This window comes from Pelodiscus sinensis, chromosome 2, assembly GCF_049634645.1.
Source record: "Pelodiscus sinensis isolate JC-2024 chromosome 2, ASM4963464v1, whole genome shotgun sequence".
NCBI lineage: Eukaryota > Metazoa > Chordata > Testudines > Trionychidae > Pelodiscus > Pelodiscus sinensis.
In genome coordinates this window covers 95733891-95750718 of record NC_134712.1, presented here as the reverse complement: position 1 = coordinate 95750718, position 16828 = coordinate 95733891, and the positions used below count along the sequence as shown (strand labels likewise).

Sequence of the window (16828 nt, the reverse complement as noted above, 5' to 3'; positions counted from 1 at the left end):
TGCTGCCTTCTTCACTATCCATTCTTGATTTCATTTCCCGATTCAATCAGACTCAGTTCTCCCTGCCTACCCCGGCTTCCCTTTGGTTCTTTCTTCTCTCACTGCTTTCCCACTGACTCTGAGTCTCTGGCCAGTTCTACACTAGAAAAGTAGGTTGGTGTAGCCACCTCACTCAGGGGTGTGAAAACTCCATAGCCGTGAGTGGCAAAATTAAGGTGACCTATGTCCCTTGTTGACAGTGCTGGGTTGATGTTCTCGCTACCACCTCTGAGGGAGGTGGATTACCTGTGCCAGTGGAAAAATCCTCCATCAGCAGAGGTTGTGTTTAAACTGAAGTGATTGTGGCACTGCTGTAGCACTTTAGGTGTAGACAGGCCTTTAGCTTCCTGAAGCTAATCCATCTTTCCCAATTCTATGTCCCAGTCTGCACTCCTCTACTCCCTTTAGGTACAGCTTTTCTCTCCTGTGTATTCAAATCTGCTGGCTTCTTCTTCTGTGCTTCCTGGGTCATTTGGCAGGGGTAGGAGAGTGTCACTGAGAGCACAGGAGAGACAGGTTCCTTATTCTCAGTTCAGTGTCTGGAACTGGAGATCCTGCACAGTCTGTGGCAGCTCAGAGCTGCAAGTTCAGAAAAAAATCTTGCTCCGCGCCAGGGTGCAGACAACATTTACAGGGCATTTTCACTGCAAAAGTCTAAGAAGCTTGCACAAATTGCAATATTTTTCAAGCGCTTATAACTTGGCTGCACTTTTCTCAGATTTTTGCGGGGGTGGCGAACAGCACATCTTTGACAATAAAGTCTCCACTCTCACCAGATTTCTAGCTTCCTGCTCCTACACATGGGGACCCAATAGCCTTTCAAAGAAAAGGTCATCCAACTTTAACTTGTTTTAGCAAAACAACATTTAGTTTTGTTCTCAGAAACAGCCAAACCATTTTAGCTGGTATTTTTAAAAATAAATCAGCCTGAGGCAGACATTTGGCATGGGGAAACTGCAGCTCAAACAGTTAACATCTGGCAAAGTTATAAGCAGTTGAAAACCAAGTCTTGTAATGGGAAGTATTAAGGAACTTTCATAATAGGAGGTGCTACAAGCCCTTCTCTCAATAATAGTTCATACTGCAGCACATAACATAGAATACTACTAGGCTGTGTCTATACTGGTGCGATCTGCCGGTCTACACTGGCCGCGTGTTCTTGTGCAAGTAAACTGACATTCTAATATATGAAATTGGGGCTTCTTGTGCCAGAACTCTGATGCTCCCGCTCAGGAATAAGCCCCTTTGCGCAACTGTTCTTGCGCAAGAGGCCAGTGTAGACAGGCACCATGAATTTCTTGCACAAGAAAGCCCTATGGTTAAAATGGTCATCAGAGCTTTCTTGCACAAGGGAGCGTCTACACGGGCATGGATGCTCTTGCGCAAAAGTACATGTCAGTGTAGATGCTCTCTTCTGGAAGAGTTTTTGCACAAGAACTGGACTATATATCATTTGTAAATCCTTCACTCTGCTTCCAATCTTCTTTATTGCAGCAATACCATCTGATTCGAAGTGATGCCATCCAGCAACTGAAAGGAAAAGGGGAACAACCTTACCCACACAAATTCAATACTGACACTACCCTTGGTGAATTCATTGAGAAATTCAGCTACCTCTCTGATGGACAGAACCTTCCTGACAATCACATATCTCTGGCAGGTTAGTATATGATAAGGTAGTAATTTCTAATTGCGCTCAAAGGTCCCATCTTAGTTAGTGTTTATTCATAAGGAATGGTGGTTTACAAAAGAGCATACATTTGAATGTGATCCAGTTACTCGATCATATTGCATGTGTGACAGGGTCAGGCCAAGGAGCTGCTGCAGAGAAGGGAAAAGGCAGCCTCAAAAGGGAAAAACCCTGTGAGAAGAAGCAGAGAACTGCAGCCCAATTAAATGCAGCTGGGAGGGAGCTGGCTCAGGCAAATTGGGGCCAGCTGACTTCTCTGCTGTCTGTCTGAGGGCCTTTAAAAGCCTCAGCAGTTGGAGGATGGAAGGGAGAGTGAGGGGATGAAAGGAAGGTGGTGGAGAGACAAAGAGGAAGAAGTCAGAGAAACAATTTTGACCAGCATTAGGTAAAGGCAGCTAGGGAGGGAACCTGTGAGCACCTGGCTGGGCTCCCTACCATTGAGAGTGCTGCAAAACCCCAAACTCAGGGGCTAAGGGGAGGAGGCCTACCTAGTGGTGGCTTGGGGAAGAGGGGCCATTGCCACACATGTCTTTTCAGATTATGTGCTACTATTCAATGAAAGTAAAACAAAATGTCATCTGTTCTGATTTCCGAGAGGACCATGTGCTTTATACTGTCTTAGGCTACGTCTAGACTGCAAGCCTCTTTTGAAAAAGAGTGTCTAGACTACAACCAGTACTTTCAAAACAGTGAGCCGCTTTTTCAAAAGAGAGCACCCAGGCAGTCTGGATGCTCTCTTTAGAAAAAGCACTGTTTGCATTACATAGCGCCTTTTTTCGAAAGAGCACTTTCAAAAAAAGGTGTTCCTTGTAAAATGAGGTTTTCCACAGTCGAAAAAACTGCCATGTTCTTTCGATTTATTTTCGAAAGAATGCAGCAGCGGTCTAGATGCAGGGGAAGTTTTTTCAAAAAAAGGCCACTTTAAAAAAAACAACAACCTGTAGTCTACATACACCCTTTGGGTATGTCGACACTTGCACCCTCTTTTGAGAGAGGGATGCAAATGAAGAGATTAAAAATTGCAAATGAAGCCGGGATTTAAATATTCTGTGCTTCCTTTGTATATTTACATTATCGTGCTATTTTGAAATATCGCTATTTTGAAATAACACTGTTAAGATGCAGTTATTCTGAGAGAGAACCCTTTTCTTGAAATAACTGATAAACCTCATTGTATGAGGAATAAGGATTATTTTGAGAGAAGGGTTTTCTTCTTAACCACGTCTTAACAGCATCTGTTATTTCCAAATAGCACTATTTCAAAATAGCGCCATAATGTAAATATACAAATGAAGCGCAGGATATTTAAATCCCGGCTTCATTTGCAATTTCAAATGACTTCATTTGCATCCCTCTCTCGAAAGAGGGTGCAAGTGTAGACATACCCTTACTCTAATGCTAATTCAAGAAGCTTCAGAGGTTATCTGAGTTAGTCTGTAACAGGAAAAACTTAAACAACAAATAATCTAATAGCACTTTAAAGACTAACAAAACCACCTACATGTTCTGTTAGTCTTTAAGGTACTACTAGACTATTTGTTGTTTCTTAAGTTTTTTCTAATGCTAATGTTAACTAAACTATCTGGCACTGAGCCTCATGTAGTCTCTCAGATAGTTTGGACTTAACAAGTGAAAACATGTGCAAATGAATAGAGAGCCAATGAACAACATACACTCGGACATAGTATTTTTTCCTTATAAATAGAAGTTAAGTTTATGCAAAGCTTTCCATCTGTAGAGACACGCTCTTCCTGTTACATGGAACAACATGACATATTTTCATAAAGATTCTTCTTTTTCTGATATTATTAATGTTCTTGTGCACTATTTGGGTGACTGCAAACTACAGCTAAAACTAAAATCCTATTTGAATTTCACAAGAGGTCTCTGGCTTGTGCTGCAGCAAGTTTTTGTTAAAATATTAAATGAGCCTTGGATAAGGCTGAATAGAAGGTGTTATTTGACAATGTCTGCAGCTGGGCCCCCAAATGGAGAGAGTGGAAGGGTACTTTTTACAAGGTCCTGGAGACCCTGGAGAAAGCCCATCCCCGACCAGGAATTATGGTGTTAATGTGTGAGAGGGGGCCCATGTTACTAGTTTGCACTGGCCTCATAAAAATTATGCTTGGTCCTGGTCTGCAGAAATCTTAAACCATTACATTAATTAGACTAATATATAAGTACTAGAAGATCTACCCGGTGTTGCTTGGGTCCTTAACTCAAATAAGTTTTGTTTTTCTTCATTTAAATCATTGCTCTGGAGTTGGGCTGTGGATGAGGGGTTCAGTATGCTGGCTGCCCTGAAGAGAGATGACAATCCCTCTTACCGCAGCTGCTTAAGTCCAAGTGAGAAGCACCTGTTCATGGCCGCTGCAGCTGCAACGGGCACAGTTGTGGGGGGTGCATGTCCCCTGGCTCAGGGATAGACACATAAACAGACACACAAACAGAGAAACTCTCTGAAATACATAGTAGATAGCTGCACAGCTCCATTCCTACCCCCTGCTGGCCCAATGGAGTTATAGTTGTCCAGATCCCATCTCTGGTCCATTGCTGCCCCCTGTGGAGTAAGACTATAGAGTAACTGTCCCTCTACCAGGCCCCTTCCCTTTCCATTTATGAGAAATAAGTGCATTCCAGGCAGATCCCATTGTCCTGGCACAACCAAACCCTTACTTTACTTCAAATTATAAGAAGAAGCTGCATACCAGATGTTGTGGTCCTAGCTTGTACTGTACAAATGAACTCACGGATGGACAGACAGACACATTTCTAAAATAAGGCTTCCTCTTTTATGCTTCCTGGGCCATGGGAGTTGGGGGTGAAGTGTTACTTAAGTTTAATTCCTGCCATTAAACTTGTTCGACTGCTGGCAGAAAGCCAGTACAAAAGAGATGTGAACATGGTCAAGTCTCAGAAAAATAAACGAATGCAGTTAGCTTTATAAAACTGCTTTGAGGTGGGTTTGCATTATTATACTGGCTTTACAGCTGAGGTAACTGAAGCAAAGAAAGGTTAAGGGACTTGCCCAAGATTTCACAGCATTGCCTATCTAGCGAGTGACTATACACAGATACAGAAATTCTGAGACAGTCCCTTAAGTATCCCCCCCATGGTGTCCTTTCCATTTTGATCAGGCCTCTGTACTGAAGTGAAGCATGACAGCACAGCTGTGTAAAATATACTGTCAAAGAAGGTGCCATACTGAATGAGATCAGTAGTTCACCAGGGGCGGCCCGTCCATATAGGCGATGTAGGCAGTCGCCTAGGGCGCCAGGTTAAATGGGGCACCAAATGGTGGAGCAATATCATTGAGGGGTTTGGAGGTGGGGGCACCGATTGCGTGGTTTGCCTAAGGCACCAGTTGCTGGCAGCTAGTCTAGGGCTGCCCCTGTCCATCTAGTTCAGTATCCTATTTCTGGCAGTGCCAGCTACTTCAGAGGGAGGTGCAAAAAATGGTAGTGAAAATGGTTACAGAATAATTTGTGGTTGGCTTATGTCCTGAGGAAGGAGGGTTTATAACTCCTTCAAGACTTGGGCTGCTGACGTGGGAGTCATACTTATCTCCTGACCTCCTTCCTTGGATTTAAGGGCCCAGATTCTGAACTGTGACTAAGGAGTGCTCAGTTTAGCAGTGGCCAGAGTGAGCAAAAGTGACCGTCACCTTTGTCCTCCACTCAGTTCCTGAACGGAGGACAATCCCAGGCTGACTGGTTCCTCTCTGCAACTAAGAGCAGCTGCAGGAAGTGCAGGGATACAAAAAAAAAGAAAGATAATTTATTAAACAAATAGCAACCTTTCCCCCCATGAAACAAAATAAAAACTTGTCTTCAGTTTTGATTGAAGGTTTGGCTTACTCATTGTATCTGAAGCAAATCAGTTATTCCTCCATTCATCACCTGAACTGATTCTAGTATTTCCCTGTGTCATACCTAAAAGTGTATTTGTTCTAAATCATGAGCTTGCCAGTGTATCAGTGATATCAATCTTCTTGTTCATTTTTCAAAGAGTCTCTGAAACTCTATCAGCATGCAAGTCTCCTCTTATAGGAGACTGCTAATCATTGTAATTATCTCTTACTTTGAAGTTATCACAGAAATAGGTCAAGCCCTATATTATAACAATTTCAAAATTCTGCACCTTGATTGGAAAGTGCACTTAGTCTGCCCTGTGATTATGAATAATCCTAATGTCTAATAGAATGTGGCTGTAGACACGCACTTCTCCTACGATTAGTGATAGAATCCATTATTTTCAGGGTTTGCAACTCTACCGCAAACTATCTTCTGTTTAGCACTAGTGTTCAGCAGAACCCTTCCTGTTAGTTCAAACTGGAGGTGTAGGTGGGGAGGTGGGTCAATGAGATGTTCTCTCTCTTATCAAATGGTTCAAAAAAGGAAAAGTACCGCTCTCCCGCCCCCACATCCATACAGACACTCTGTGCCCTGAAGCACACAGGTTAGTCACTACACAAGGAATCCTTCCCCACCCCCGTGTTTTTGTTTTTTCTGTCGTTTATCATTAAAGAACCAATTTTTTTTTGGTAGGACGAATTCATGCCAAGAGGTCTGCTGGTGCAAAGCTCTTCTTCTATGATCTCCGAGGAAATGGAGTTAAATTACAAGTTATGGCCAATGCTAAGTGGGTAAACGTTACTTGTGAATAATGTGGAGCCTGCTGTGTAGTGAAGCAGAAAGAGAGATAGAGTAGCTGTAATAGTGGTGCTTTTGTTTATCTTAATCTTATTCCAGTGAAGTTCCTTGTTCAGTGTTAGAAGGAAGCAAACCTTTTCTGTGGTTATTTACCTTTGTCACATAATAGGGTCCAAATCTAAAATTCAGATCCAGAGCCAAACTGCCCTGAACTTTGTGGTGTTAATTCCTATTGATGGTGCTCTTCCATGTAGCTGCTCAAAAGCTCCTAGAAAGCTTAATATTTGCACTCTCTTTTGAATAGATGAAAGCCCTATTGGGGTGACCCAAAGACCACTGGTGTGATGAGTCTTCCCACTTATTTCAATGGGCTTCTAGCCAGAGCCTAATTAAAGGCTAATGATTTTTACTCTTTGGGTGGACAAATTATTTGTAGGGAAAGATTTGTGCTGGGTAAATTAGTGTAGTTTCCTTAATGTCAAAGGAGCCATGTTGGTTTACCCCAGCGGAGGATGTGTTTCCTAAATGCATGAGTGTGACTTTTATAAAATCCAATTTTTCTAGTGTGTGCTTAGAAACAGGAATTTGAAATTTGCTTTCTGCAACCTTCACTTAAAATGTGCTGTTTGGGCAAATATTCCAGCCATCAAACTTGTTAAACTGTTGGCAAAAGCAAACACAAAAGAGATGTGAACATAGTAAAAGTAAATGTGTGAAAATCTGAATATTGTGACTATTTGCTGTACTTGTCTATTTATTTTTGAGGATTCCTAAAATGACATGATTTTAATTTCTGTTATCCAACCTAAAAGTGTAGAGAGATGTCCTTTTCTGAATTGTTATAGTATCAAGGAGTAACAACTACAATATCACTTGAATTTGGGTAGTGTAGTTAAAAGCTGACTGATTTTTTTTCAATCACAACTATGCAGTTAAGTTAATAGAGTAAATTTATAAAGCACTTCATTTAGATGATTTTTAATTAGAATTGTTATTGTAATCTATTATATTCTACCCCACAATAACCATAAATAATAATATTTTGATCAAGAAAGAAATATTTAAGGATAAATCTTTATAAGGATGGTTTTAGTTTAACTGCAAATATTTTCTACCTTAGACAAAAAAGCTAATGGTTTGGAAAGAATTCTCCATTTCTAAGTCATTTCTGCTTCTTTTTGTCAGATGTTTTAAGTCTGAAGACCTTTTCACTAAAACCATAGATAAGCTGCGGCGAGGAGACATAATAGGAGTTGTGGGATATCCTGGTAGAACCAAGCATGGAGAGCTTAGCATCATATCTACAGAAATAATTCTGCTGTCACCATGTTTGCATATGCTGCCTCATCTTCATTATGGACTCAAAGATCAGGTAACTTCAATCAGGGCCAATCACTGGGGAAGCCCATTGGTAACTATCTAGAAGCAACTGTTCCATGGGATTTACAATTGGTTCTTTTGTACAAGTAAATTCACAGTGGCCTGTTGTGGTCTGTAGAGTTTGAATTCACAGCTATGGATCCCATATAATACCTTGCATTAATATAACACTTTCAGCCCAAAGTGCCACAGAGTGCTTTGCAAGAGATGTGTGTGCAAACATTAGTACTGAATTTAAGCCACTGCCAGGCTGAGGGAGAGCAGAAGCCAGCCTGAACAGGGAAGGATGAGATAATTTTGTACAAGGATTTTTGAGCAGTTATTTCCAAGTGAAGTTGATAGAAGGTGTGTGTGCACGCGTAAAGGAGAGACTGGCTGAAGGAAGGCTGACATATTATCATCATTTTTTGTGATTCATTGTAGGAAACCAGATATCGTCAACGTTACCTGGATTTGATTATGAATGAGAATGTGAGACAGAAATTTATTACCAGGAGTAAAATTATTACTTATTTACGAAACTTCCTGGATAATCTTGGATTTCTTGAGGTATGGACTGAGAAGACGATTGATGTGATGGTTGCATTATGGTATAACATGTTTCATATTTATTCAGATACTGAATATTCTAATGGACCAAGTTTTCAAAAGCAACACATGATTTTGGGTCCTCACCAAACCCAAGATACTTTCTGAAAATCAATCTCTCTTCAGATGTCTCAAGGTGCCCAGAATTATTAGTTGCTTTAGAAGACTCTGGCATATGTATTAAAGCACTGTACTGGCATTAATTCTCTCAACAGTTCTCAGAGGTAGGTGGGTAATTATTTTCCTTACTTTAGAGGGCAAAACGGAGAAAGAAAGTTAAATGACTCATCCAAGACCATTATCTCCTGGTTCCATTTCTGCGCTCATTCCTCTAGATTGTCCCATCTTCCATGGGATAAAAAAAATCCTGTTTATTACTGGAAAAAACTTGATTTGCACTGAGCTGAATAACTAAATGAAAGAGGCTTACATGCTGAATAAATCTAAGTATATTTCATTGGTCATTCATCAGCAGTTGTATCTTTCAGAAAGTGCTGGTTCTAAGCAGGGTAATGCAGTGACATATACAGCAGTGTTGTCCACAGTGTGATCTGAAGGTGATGCATGGCCTGCCGAGTTCTAAAATGGAGCCTGCAGTTGCCATCCAATTTGCTATGACTTACACACAAAAGAGAGGACTGTGGGAAGGACTGATTCCCCAGCTAGATGTACATTTCTTTCTAATGGCTCTGCTTTCTTTGGTGGTGGAAGGGAAAAAAAAGACTAACAAGCAATATCAAACCATATGTCAAAGAATATTGAAGTGTAACTTATTTGTGATTGTGTAGGTATGTGTGTCTTCTAAAGTACTGATTTCTGTAATTCATGTCCTTTACTCAGGCAAAGCTAACACTGAAATCAGTAAAGACTGTAGGGGCAGGCCTGGACGTAGTCTTCAGGTTGCCAGCAAGTTGTCATTGTGTTACTTAGGGTTACCAAGTTTCATGCCCATCGGCTGATTTTTCTGTATCTGTGCACACACACATATTTGAGAACTCAATGCACACTCACTTATGGGTTCACAACAAATGCCTCCATTGTGTCTATGGATACATAGTCAAACACTGTGGACGTGCAATTTTGTCAGTGTTATCTTGCAGCATTTTAATTCAAATGAACATACCACTATGGAATATATAGAGCTATTAGTTGCTGGAAAATTGCTGGAAAGTTATTGCACATGTTGTGAATTCAGGATAAACTAACATTTAGTTTGTGCCAGTTCTGGGGTCTTCTGCAATCAGTGCCAGAGGGAGTCAGAAGAACAGTCTGTTTCAGCAGGATGTGTTGCAAACGATGTCAAAAGACCAAGGCACCATTTAGTTCATCTGAATGTTTAGTGTTTCCAGTGCAGTGATTGATTATTTTACAAGGTGGGTATTGGGATACCCCCTCTCTCTGTATGGATTCCACTTCACAGGCAATGTTTCCAACCCTCTGGCACCTGCTGGGTACACTGGTCTTAGTTTGATTATTGCTTTTTTAGGGTTGTTTTTTTTTTTAAATGAATCTTTTGTATCTTCTAGTTGAGAGTATTACAGGGGAAGCTGGGACTGAGCCTTCTCCTTAGGTTGTCGAACGTTTTTTTTTTAAAAAGGATTCTTGTGACTTTTTTTTGAGATATTCTGTAAGACCTGTTGTTTGCAACAGGACTTTGAAATTCACCTGGGAGAAACCCCATAGGCTAGAAAAGAGCCTTTGTTCCATAAAATTCTGTTAAAGTTTGCTGAGATAGCAAGTATTAAATCACAACTACACTAGTCCCTTTGAAGCCAATAGTTCTACTTGTGTGCTTAGTTACACATGTACTGAAGTGTGTACTGGATCAGAGCCAGGGAGAAGATGAGCCTTGTTCTGTCCTCTTCTGTGACAGCAGTCTATAATATGGATTTAGCAACTGAGAAGTCTCTACCTCCCACCACCTTACATCTTGGCTTCCAGCACCATTTTTTAGAGCAAAAATCAGATGTGGATTTATGCCTGTCAGAAATCTGGCACTTTTACTAAAAAATAGGTTTTTTTCTGCAGGTGAGAAACTCCTGTTACCTTTCACTTTTGTTAATAAAAAAGCTTAGGACACAAATATTTTTGGGGGTGGTTGCTTTTTATTACAAACTAGTGACAATATTGGTGAGAATCTTTTTGTACAGCTGATGTTACTGTACTTTTTTCTCCCTTTTCAGAGTGTGATTTAGAAGTGTTAATCTATTTCTTGACTATAATTGAGTAAGGGATGAGTTTAGTCTAACTCCCATTAAAGCATCCATGTGGAAAAATGGATTTCCAACTAAATGGCTCTCTGTCTCTAGCTTACTGTTCTGCTTCTTATCTGCTTGGCATGTTGTAAGCAAATTGCTCATCCATAGGCCTTTAAGGTGAGAAGGGACCTTTTATAGTCTTTTAGTTGACTCCCTGGATATAGAACATCATCCAATATTTCCTGCATCGAGTCAATAAATTTTGCTTGAGCTACAGAATATCTTTTAGAAAGACAACCAAGCTCTTTCTTTTTTTAAAGGTGGAGACTCCGATGATGAACATGATAGCAGGTGGTGCAGCAGCCAAACCTTTTATCACACATCACAATGAGCTCAACATGGACCTGTACATGAGGATAGCTCCTGAACTCTACCACAAGGTGCAGCAATTGAATAATGACAGCTTACACACCTAACAATAGGAAATGCTCTCACTTTCCTAATGAAGAAGATTGTCCATGTATTTTTTGCATTATAATATAGTCTCTCTAAAACTATAAATAGCAGAGGGTGAACCCATACCAGCTCTAGGGGAGAGAGGGAGCAAGGGCAGGGCCTTGGGGTAAAGCATGGATGTGGTCACAGCCATGGTCAGCGAAGGCTTAGCTTATCCTGGCCTGTGATATCTGCTGGCCACGGGAAATAGGCTAAGCCCAAGAACTTGTACTCTGCTATATGAATGACATATCCTTCATTTTCTAGATGTCAAGAGGTTCTCACAGATAGATAGATTACCAATGTTTTTAATATATATGTAAATGGATAAAAATTGTTCTGCTAGCAACGACTAATTGTTTTGAAAATGTTCTGTAGTGACTAAGTATATGCATTTGACTTAGAAAGCACTGACACTCTTCTGTAGATAGGAAGGAGTTATTGAATCATATCTGTCACTGGTGATGCAGCATGATTAAAAGCTACCTAAGTCTTCACGGATCTGCCTATGACGTTTGCAGTTCATTTAGATGTAGGAAAAGCAAACACCTGTCAATTGCAATTATTATCAAAACACAAAGTTTAAATCCACATTTTTTACATGGATTCTCAGGCCCAAATACTAAATACCCCCTTCTGTAGGCATCCTTCAACAGCAAACCAGCCATTGGAAAGCAGCATGAAGTCCTTGGGAGTTCCATATACAGAGACTTTGCAAGACTGGACTCTAATTTTAGGCTGGCTTTTATTTTTTTTCAGTGAAGAATTGCAATATAGAATTGGCAGGAAAAATTGGCAAAGATCACATCCCCGTATATAAGGTTTCACTAAACATATGGTGAATATTAGGACTAATCACTTGTTATAGAGAATTGATATCCTCCCCAAGAAGAAAGTCAGTAGGGAATAATCTGGATTTTTTTGCAGATGCTAGTAGTTGGAGGTCTAGAGAGGGTATATGAAGTTGGACGTCAGTTCAGAAATGAAGGAATTGATCAAACCCACAATCCAGAATTCACTACGTGTGAGTTCTACATGGCTTATGCAGATTACAATGATCTCATGGACATCACTGAACAGCTGCTGTCAGGTATGTACTTGGGATAATTATATAGATTCATTAATGAACAACTTCAATGGTTTGGGTCAGGGGAGAGTCATTCAAAGACCATAAAGGAATATAACTTGTATTGATCAAATAAAAGTGCATGCAATTGACAAATAAAGGGATATAATATATTATTGTTTGGCTAATATTGAATAATTGGACCCACAGAAGATATGAGAGGATAGGATCATTTTTTTTTATTTCCCTTTTACAAAAAAATTGCTGTCTGTTATCACATATGGTATGTCTAGGCTACATGCCTCTGTTGCCAGAGCCATGTGGATTAATTTACTAGACATACCTAAATGAAGCGGCAATTTAAATAATCGCCGCTTCATTTAAATTAAAATGGCTGCCGCGCTGAGCCGATCAGCTGTGTATTGGTTCAGCGCGCTAGTTTGGACTCTCCGTGGTCGAAATCAAAGGCATTTGTCGACCGCCCCAGTAAACCTCATCCCACAAGGCATAACGGGGTGGTCAACAAATGCCTTTGATGTCGACCGCGGAGCGTCCAGACTAGCACGCTGAGCCGACAAACAGCTGATCGGCTCAGTGCAGCAGCCATTTTAATTTAAATGAAGCGGCAGTTATTTAAATCGCCACTTCATTTAGGTATGTCTAGTAAACTAATTTACATGGCTCTGACGACAGAGCCATGTAGTCTAGACATACCCATAATGTCTTGTATAACAATATCTCTTGATCAGAACAGACAATATGTTGCAAGTAATACTATAGCTGCCTATGTAAAAGTCCAGGAATTCAGTCAGATTAAGATGAGTTCTGACATCTCACATTTTACTTATGCTAAGGCATGGTGAAGCATGTGACAGGTAGCTACAAGATCGCTTACCATCCAGACGGCCCTGAGGGAAAGGCAGTAGAAATTGACTTCAGTCCTCCTTTTAGACGAGTCAGCATGATGAAAGAACTGGAGAGAGTCACGGGAGAGAAACTGCCAGCACCAGAAAGTCTGGATACTGAGGGTATGTTAAATCTGTTAGGGCTTATCTCTGGGGTTTGAATGATGCAATGAATTAAATAGTAAGCCATTTTCACTTCACTGATCACTAAAGAAATTTTTGTGTCGCAAGATTTGTAATTGTGTGATAACCTTTCATTTTTTGTAACAGCGTGTTTCATGCCCTGGTTAAATTTCACTTGTATAGTCAGGAAAGAAGTCTGTGTGTATCTTAACCTTAACACCAACATATATCATAAAATGCATGGTTTTCCTTTTAGAGGTACTTTCTGCCACTTATGCCTTTCTCGTGAATATTCCTTTGAGACAGATGTTCTATTCGCTGCTTTCTGCCCAAAGGTGATTTTTTTTTTTAAGTTCAGGCAACATTTTTTCCACTATGTTTGAATGATGGAAATGTGAAAAGGCACTTTTGTATTGAAGTGAAATATTACTGACTACAAAAATGCCAGGCATGGCATATGAATAAACCTCAGCGAGAGATGAGTTGCAATGCTGCTGTTAAAGAAAAGCAATTTAGTACTGTGAAAAGTTCTTTACATGGTTGCACAAACATATAACTTTAATTTGCATAGTTATATTGACATGAATTACTTCCTACACAGGTCTGATAGGTGTCGTATCAGGAATACATATTAGTGTAAATTATGTGATGTAACCTACATCTATATGAGGATTTGAGTTAGTAGGATTCTTTATTCCACCCTGGGGAAGAAGAGCCACAAGACAGGAATGAAGAAGTAGCTGGCTTCCTGCCAGGGGATCCCAGCTCTTGGGTGGGAGAGAAGAGATGTTTTGGGGCAGGGATCCCACACCTCAATAAAGGGGAAGGAAGAGAGCTGCCTCGGTGCATCTTGTTCTATAAATGCCTGTGGCTCTAATGGGAATGTCAATTATTCTTGGAACTTGTCCTGTTAAGCAAATGTTGAGATGATAGTGACAACTGCTAAGAGTTCCCAGACCTCAGCCAACTATTATGTTAATAGTTTAATAAGAACATAAGAGTGGCCAAACTGGGTCAGACCAAAGGTCCGTTTAGCCCAGTATTTTATCTTCTAACAGTAGCTAACTCCAAGTGCCCAAGATGGATTGAACAGAACAGGTAATCATCAAGCGATCCCATTCCCAGCTTCTGACAAATAAATGGACCTATCCTTCATGAACCCTTTTGTAGTCTTGGCCTTCACAATATCCTCTGGCAAGGGGTTGAACAGGTTGACTGCATGGGGGTGAAAAGAAAAACTTGCTTTTTTTTTTCTTTTTTTTTTTTTAAATCGGCTGCCTTTAAATGTTATTTGGTGACCCTTAGAACTTGTGCTATGGGAAAGAGTAAATAACATTTCCATAATTTGTTTTCGCCAAACTGGTTATGATTTTATAGACCTCTATCATATCCCGACTTAGTCCAAGCTGAAATATCTCAGTCGTCTTAGGGTACGTCTAGACTACAGGCTTTTGTCGACAGAAGTTTTGTCGACAGATACTGTCGACAAAACTTCTGTCGACAAAGAGCGTCTACACTACATTCAGTTCTGTCGACAAAGCAAGCTGCTTTGTCGACATGGTAGTGTAGACGCAAAGGACAGTTTACATGCAATAACACCTTCTGTCGACAGAAACTCTGTCGACAGAAGGCGTTATGCCTCGTAAAATGAGGTTTACCAGCGTCGACAAAACTGCTGAGTTCTGTCGACGTTATGTCGACAGAACTCAGCGGTAGTGTAGACGCAGGTATAGTTTTGTTGACAAAAGTCCACTTTTGTCGACAAAACTCTGTAGTCTAGACACACCCTTAATCTCTCCCCATATGGCAACTGTTCCATACCCCTAATCATTTTTATTGTCCTTCACTGAACCTTTTCTGCTATTTGGTCACACAGCTTTCCTCATTCTATTAGAATTACTTGATAAATGATGAATTTCTCTGTTCAGCACTAACTCTTACAGTAAAAAAAAAAGTTATTTGATGTGAAGTAACATGAATAGAAACACACCTGCAATGACATTTAATGGGGATCAGATCAAAAAAGCTTATGAATAAAAATGGAGTGGGGGAGAGGAGTGAGCCAAGTGTGAAGGAAAAGATCAACAAGGGATGGAATACTGGATTGGGAAGGGGGAAAAGAGGAAAAAAAATACAGATGTGGCTGTTAGAGGAAAGGGTGGGCATAGGAGAATAGTGGGAGAAGGTGGGAAATGAGGAGAGTTGGCAGAAATCTTGCAGTAGTGAGAAAAGGTTACTTTCAGGTAGAGTATAAGGAAGAAGAAAAGTGTTTTTTTAGGATATATTACATATTGGATACTGGGAGAGAGGAAGAGTCATAGCTTATATAGATGGCTCCTATAAGTAGGATGTACGAGAAGGTGGCGCCTTTAGCTTTTATTCTCCCACATTCTGAACTAGCAGCTGTGTAAAAGGAAACAAAAATAGTAACGGTACGCAGTGCTTAATCTAAATGGCCATCGTTATGCAAGGTAAGCAACTGGTGATGTCTGAGGGTAGATGTACTTCTCTGTTTTGAGCTGGCTTGTGTTATTAAAAGCAGAATTGCCAGACTGAATACAAAGCTTCAATTCTCTCCAATGCCTCTCCTAATGTAATGCTAACGAAGCACAGCAGAACTCTGAATTCCGCTATGGGTTTAGTGTATATGCATGGTGGCTATTAGAACACATCATTATGACTGAAATTACGGAGTTTAGAGTGGAACCCAGAGGAGTCACTATACAATTAAGATTACAAATGCAGTATAGCCTGGTTCATATCCCCAAAATTGCAAGGAAAACACATTTGGATAAATGGAGGTCAAGTAAACTGGGTGAGGGGAGCAATTTAAGAAAGCAATTCATGCTGGGGAATATAATTGTGATTCAAATAAAAGGGTGTTGTGATCACATGGAGGATGGATGAACATGATTATTCTGTGGAGGTTTTCAAGAATGGGAGCAGGCAAGGTGATTTAAGATGAGGGAGCAGAAATGCAAGCATGCTCTGGAACTAGAGGAGAATTAGAATTAACTCATTGTGAGCATGTCTTCATGCAGGGACAATCCAATGTATCTAGACTTGGAGTAACTCCTCTCCAGTTAGCCTAGTTCTAATACAAGTGGCCACAATGTGAAATAACACTTGAACTGTACAGTTGGCATTAGCAGCACAGAGTAGCTCCCCCTATTATTAGCTCCAGCATTGGCAGCACTCAGACTTCAACCCACCCCCAATGATGAGGTAGCTAGAACTTGCTCAGGATTTTTACAGGTAGGATTCACATAGCCCAAGCTAACATTGCAGTGAAGGACAGCCCTAAAATTCAGTAGTCTTGAGGCACTAGCGATGACATCATTCAGCTCAGTCACAGATTCAAGTGGAGCCAGGAGTCCAAGGGTGTGTCTAAACTACAGGTTTTTTTATTATTTTAAAAAGTGGCCTTTTTTCGAAAAAAAAAACAAAACCTGTATTTGCGTCTAGACTACCGCCATGTTCTGTTGACAGTAAATTGAAAGAACGTGGCGGTTTTGTCGACAGCAGTAAACCTCATTCTACAAGGAATAACACCTTTTTTGAAAGTCATCTTTTGAAAAAAGGCGCTATTGCACGAAAACAGGGCTTTTTTGAAAGAGAGCATCGAGACCCTTTCAAAAAAGCAAGCTGCCTTTTCGAAAAATCTTGTTGTCTAGACACTTTTTCAAAAGATA

General features: G+C 40.4%; 1 protein-coding gene across 1 annotated transcript in view; it reads left to right on the top strand.

Annotated features, from left to right (window-relative positions):
• Positions 1-16828, top strand: part of LOC102447253 (lysine--tRNA ligase-like) — a 103421-nt gene that overhangs the window by 76696 nt on the left and 9897 nt on the right. The window contains exons 7-13 of the mRNA XM_075921054.1: positions 1534-1699; positions 6277-6370; positions 7567-7753; positions 8185-8310; positions 10868-10987; positions 11970-12132; positions 12963-13136. Of these exons, the coding sequence (XP_075777169.1) occupies positions 1534-1699; positions 6277-6370; positions 7567-7753; positions 8185-8310; positions 10868-10987; positions 11970-12132; positions 12963-13136 (1030 nt within the window). The remainder of the gene's footprint in view (positions 1-1533; positions 1700-6276; positions 6371-7566; positions 7754-8184; positions 8311-10867; positions 10988-11969; positions 12133-12962; positions 13137-16828) is intronic.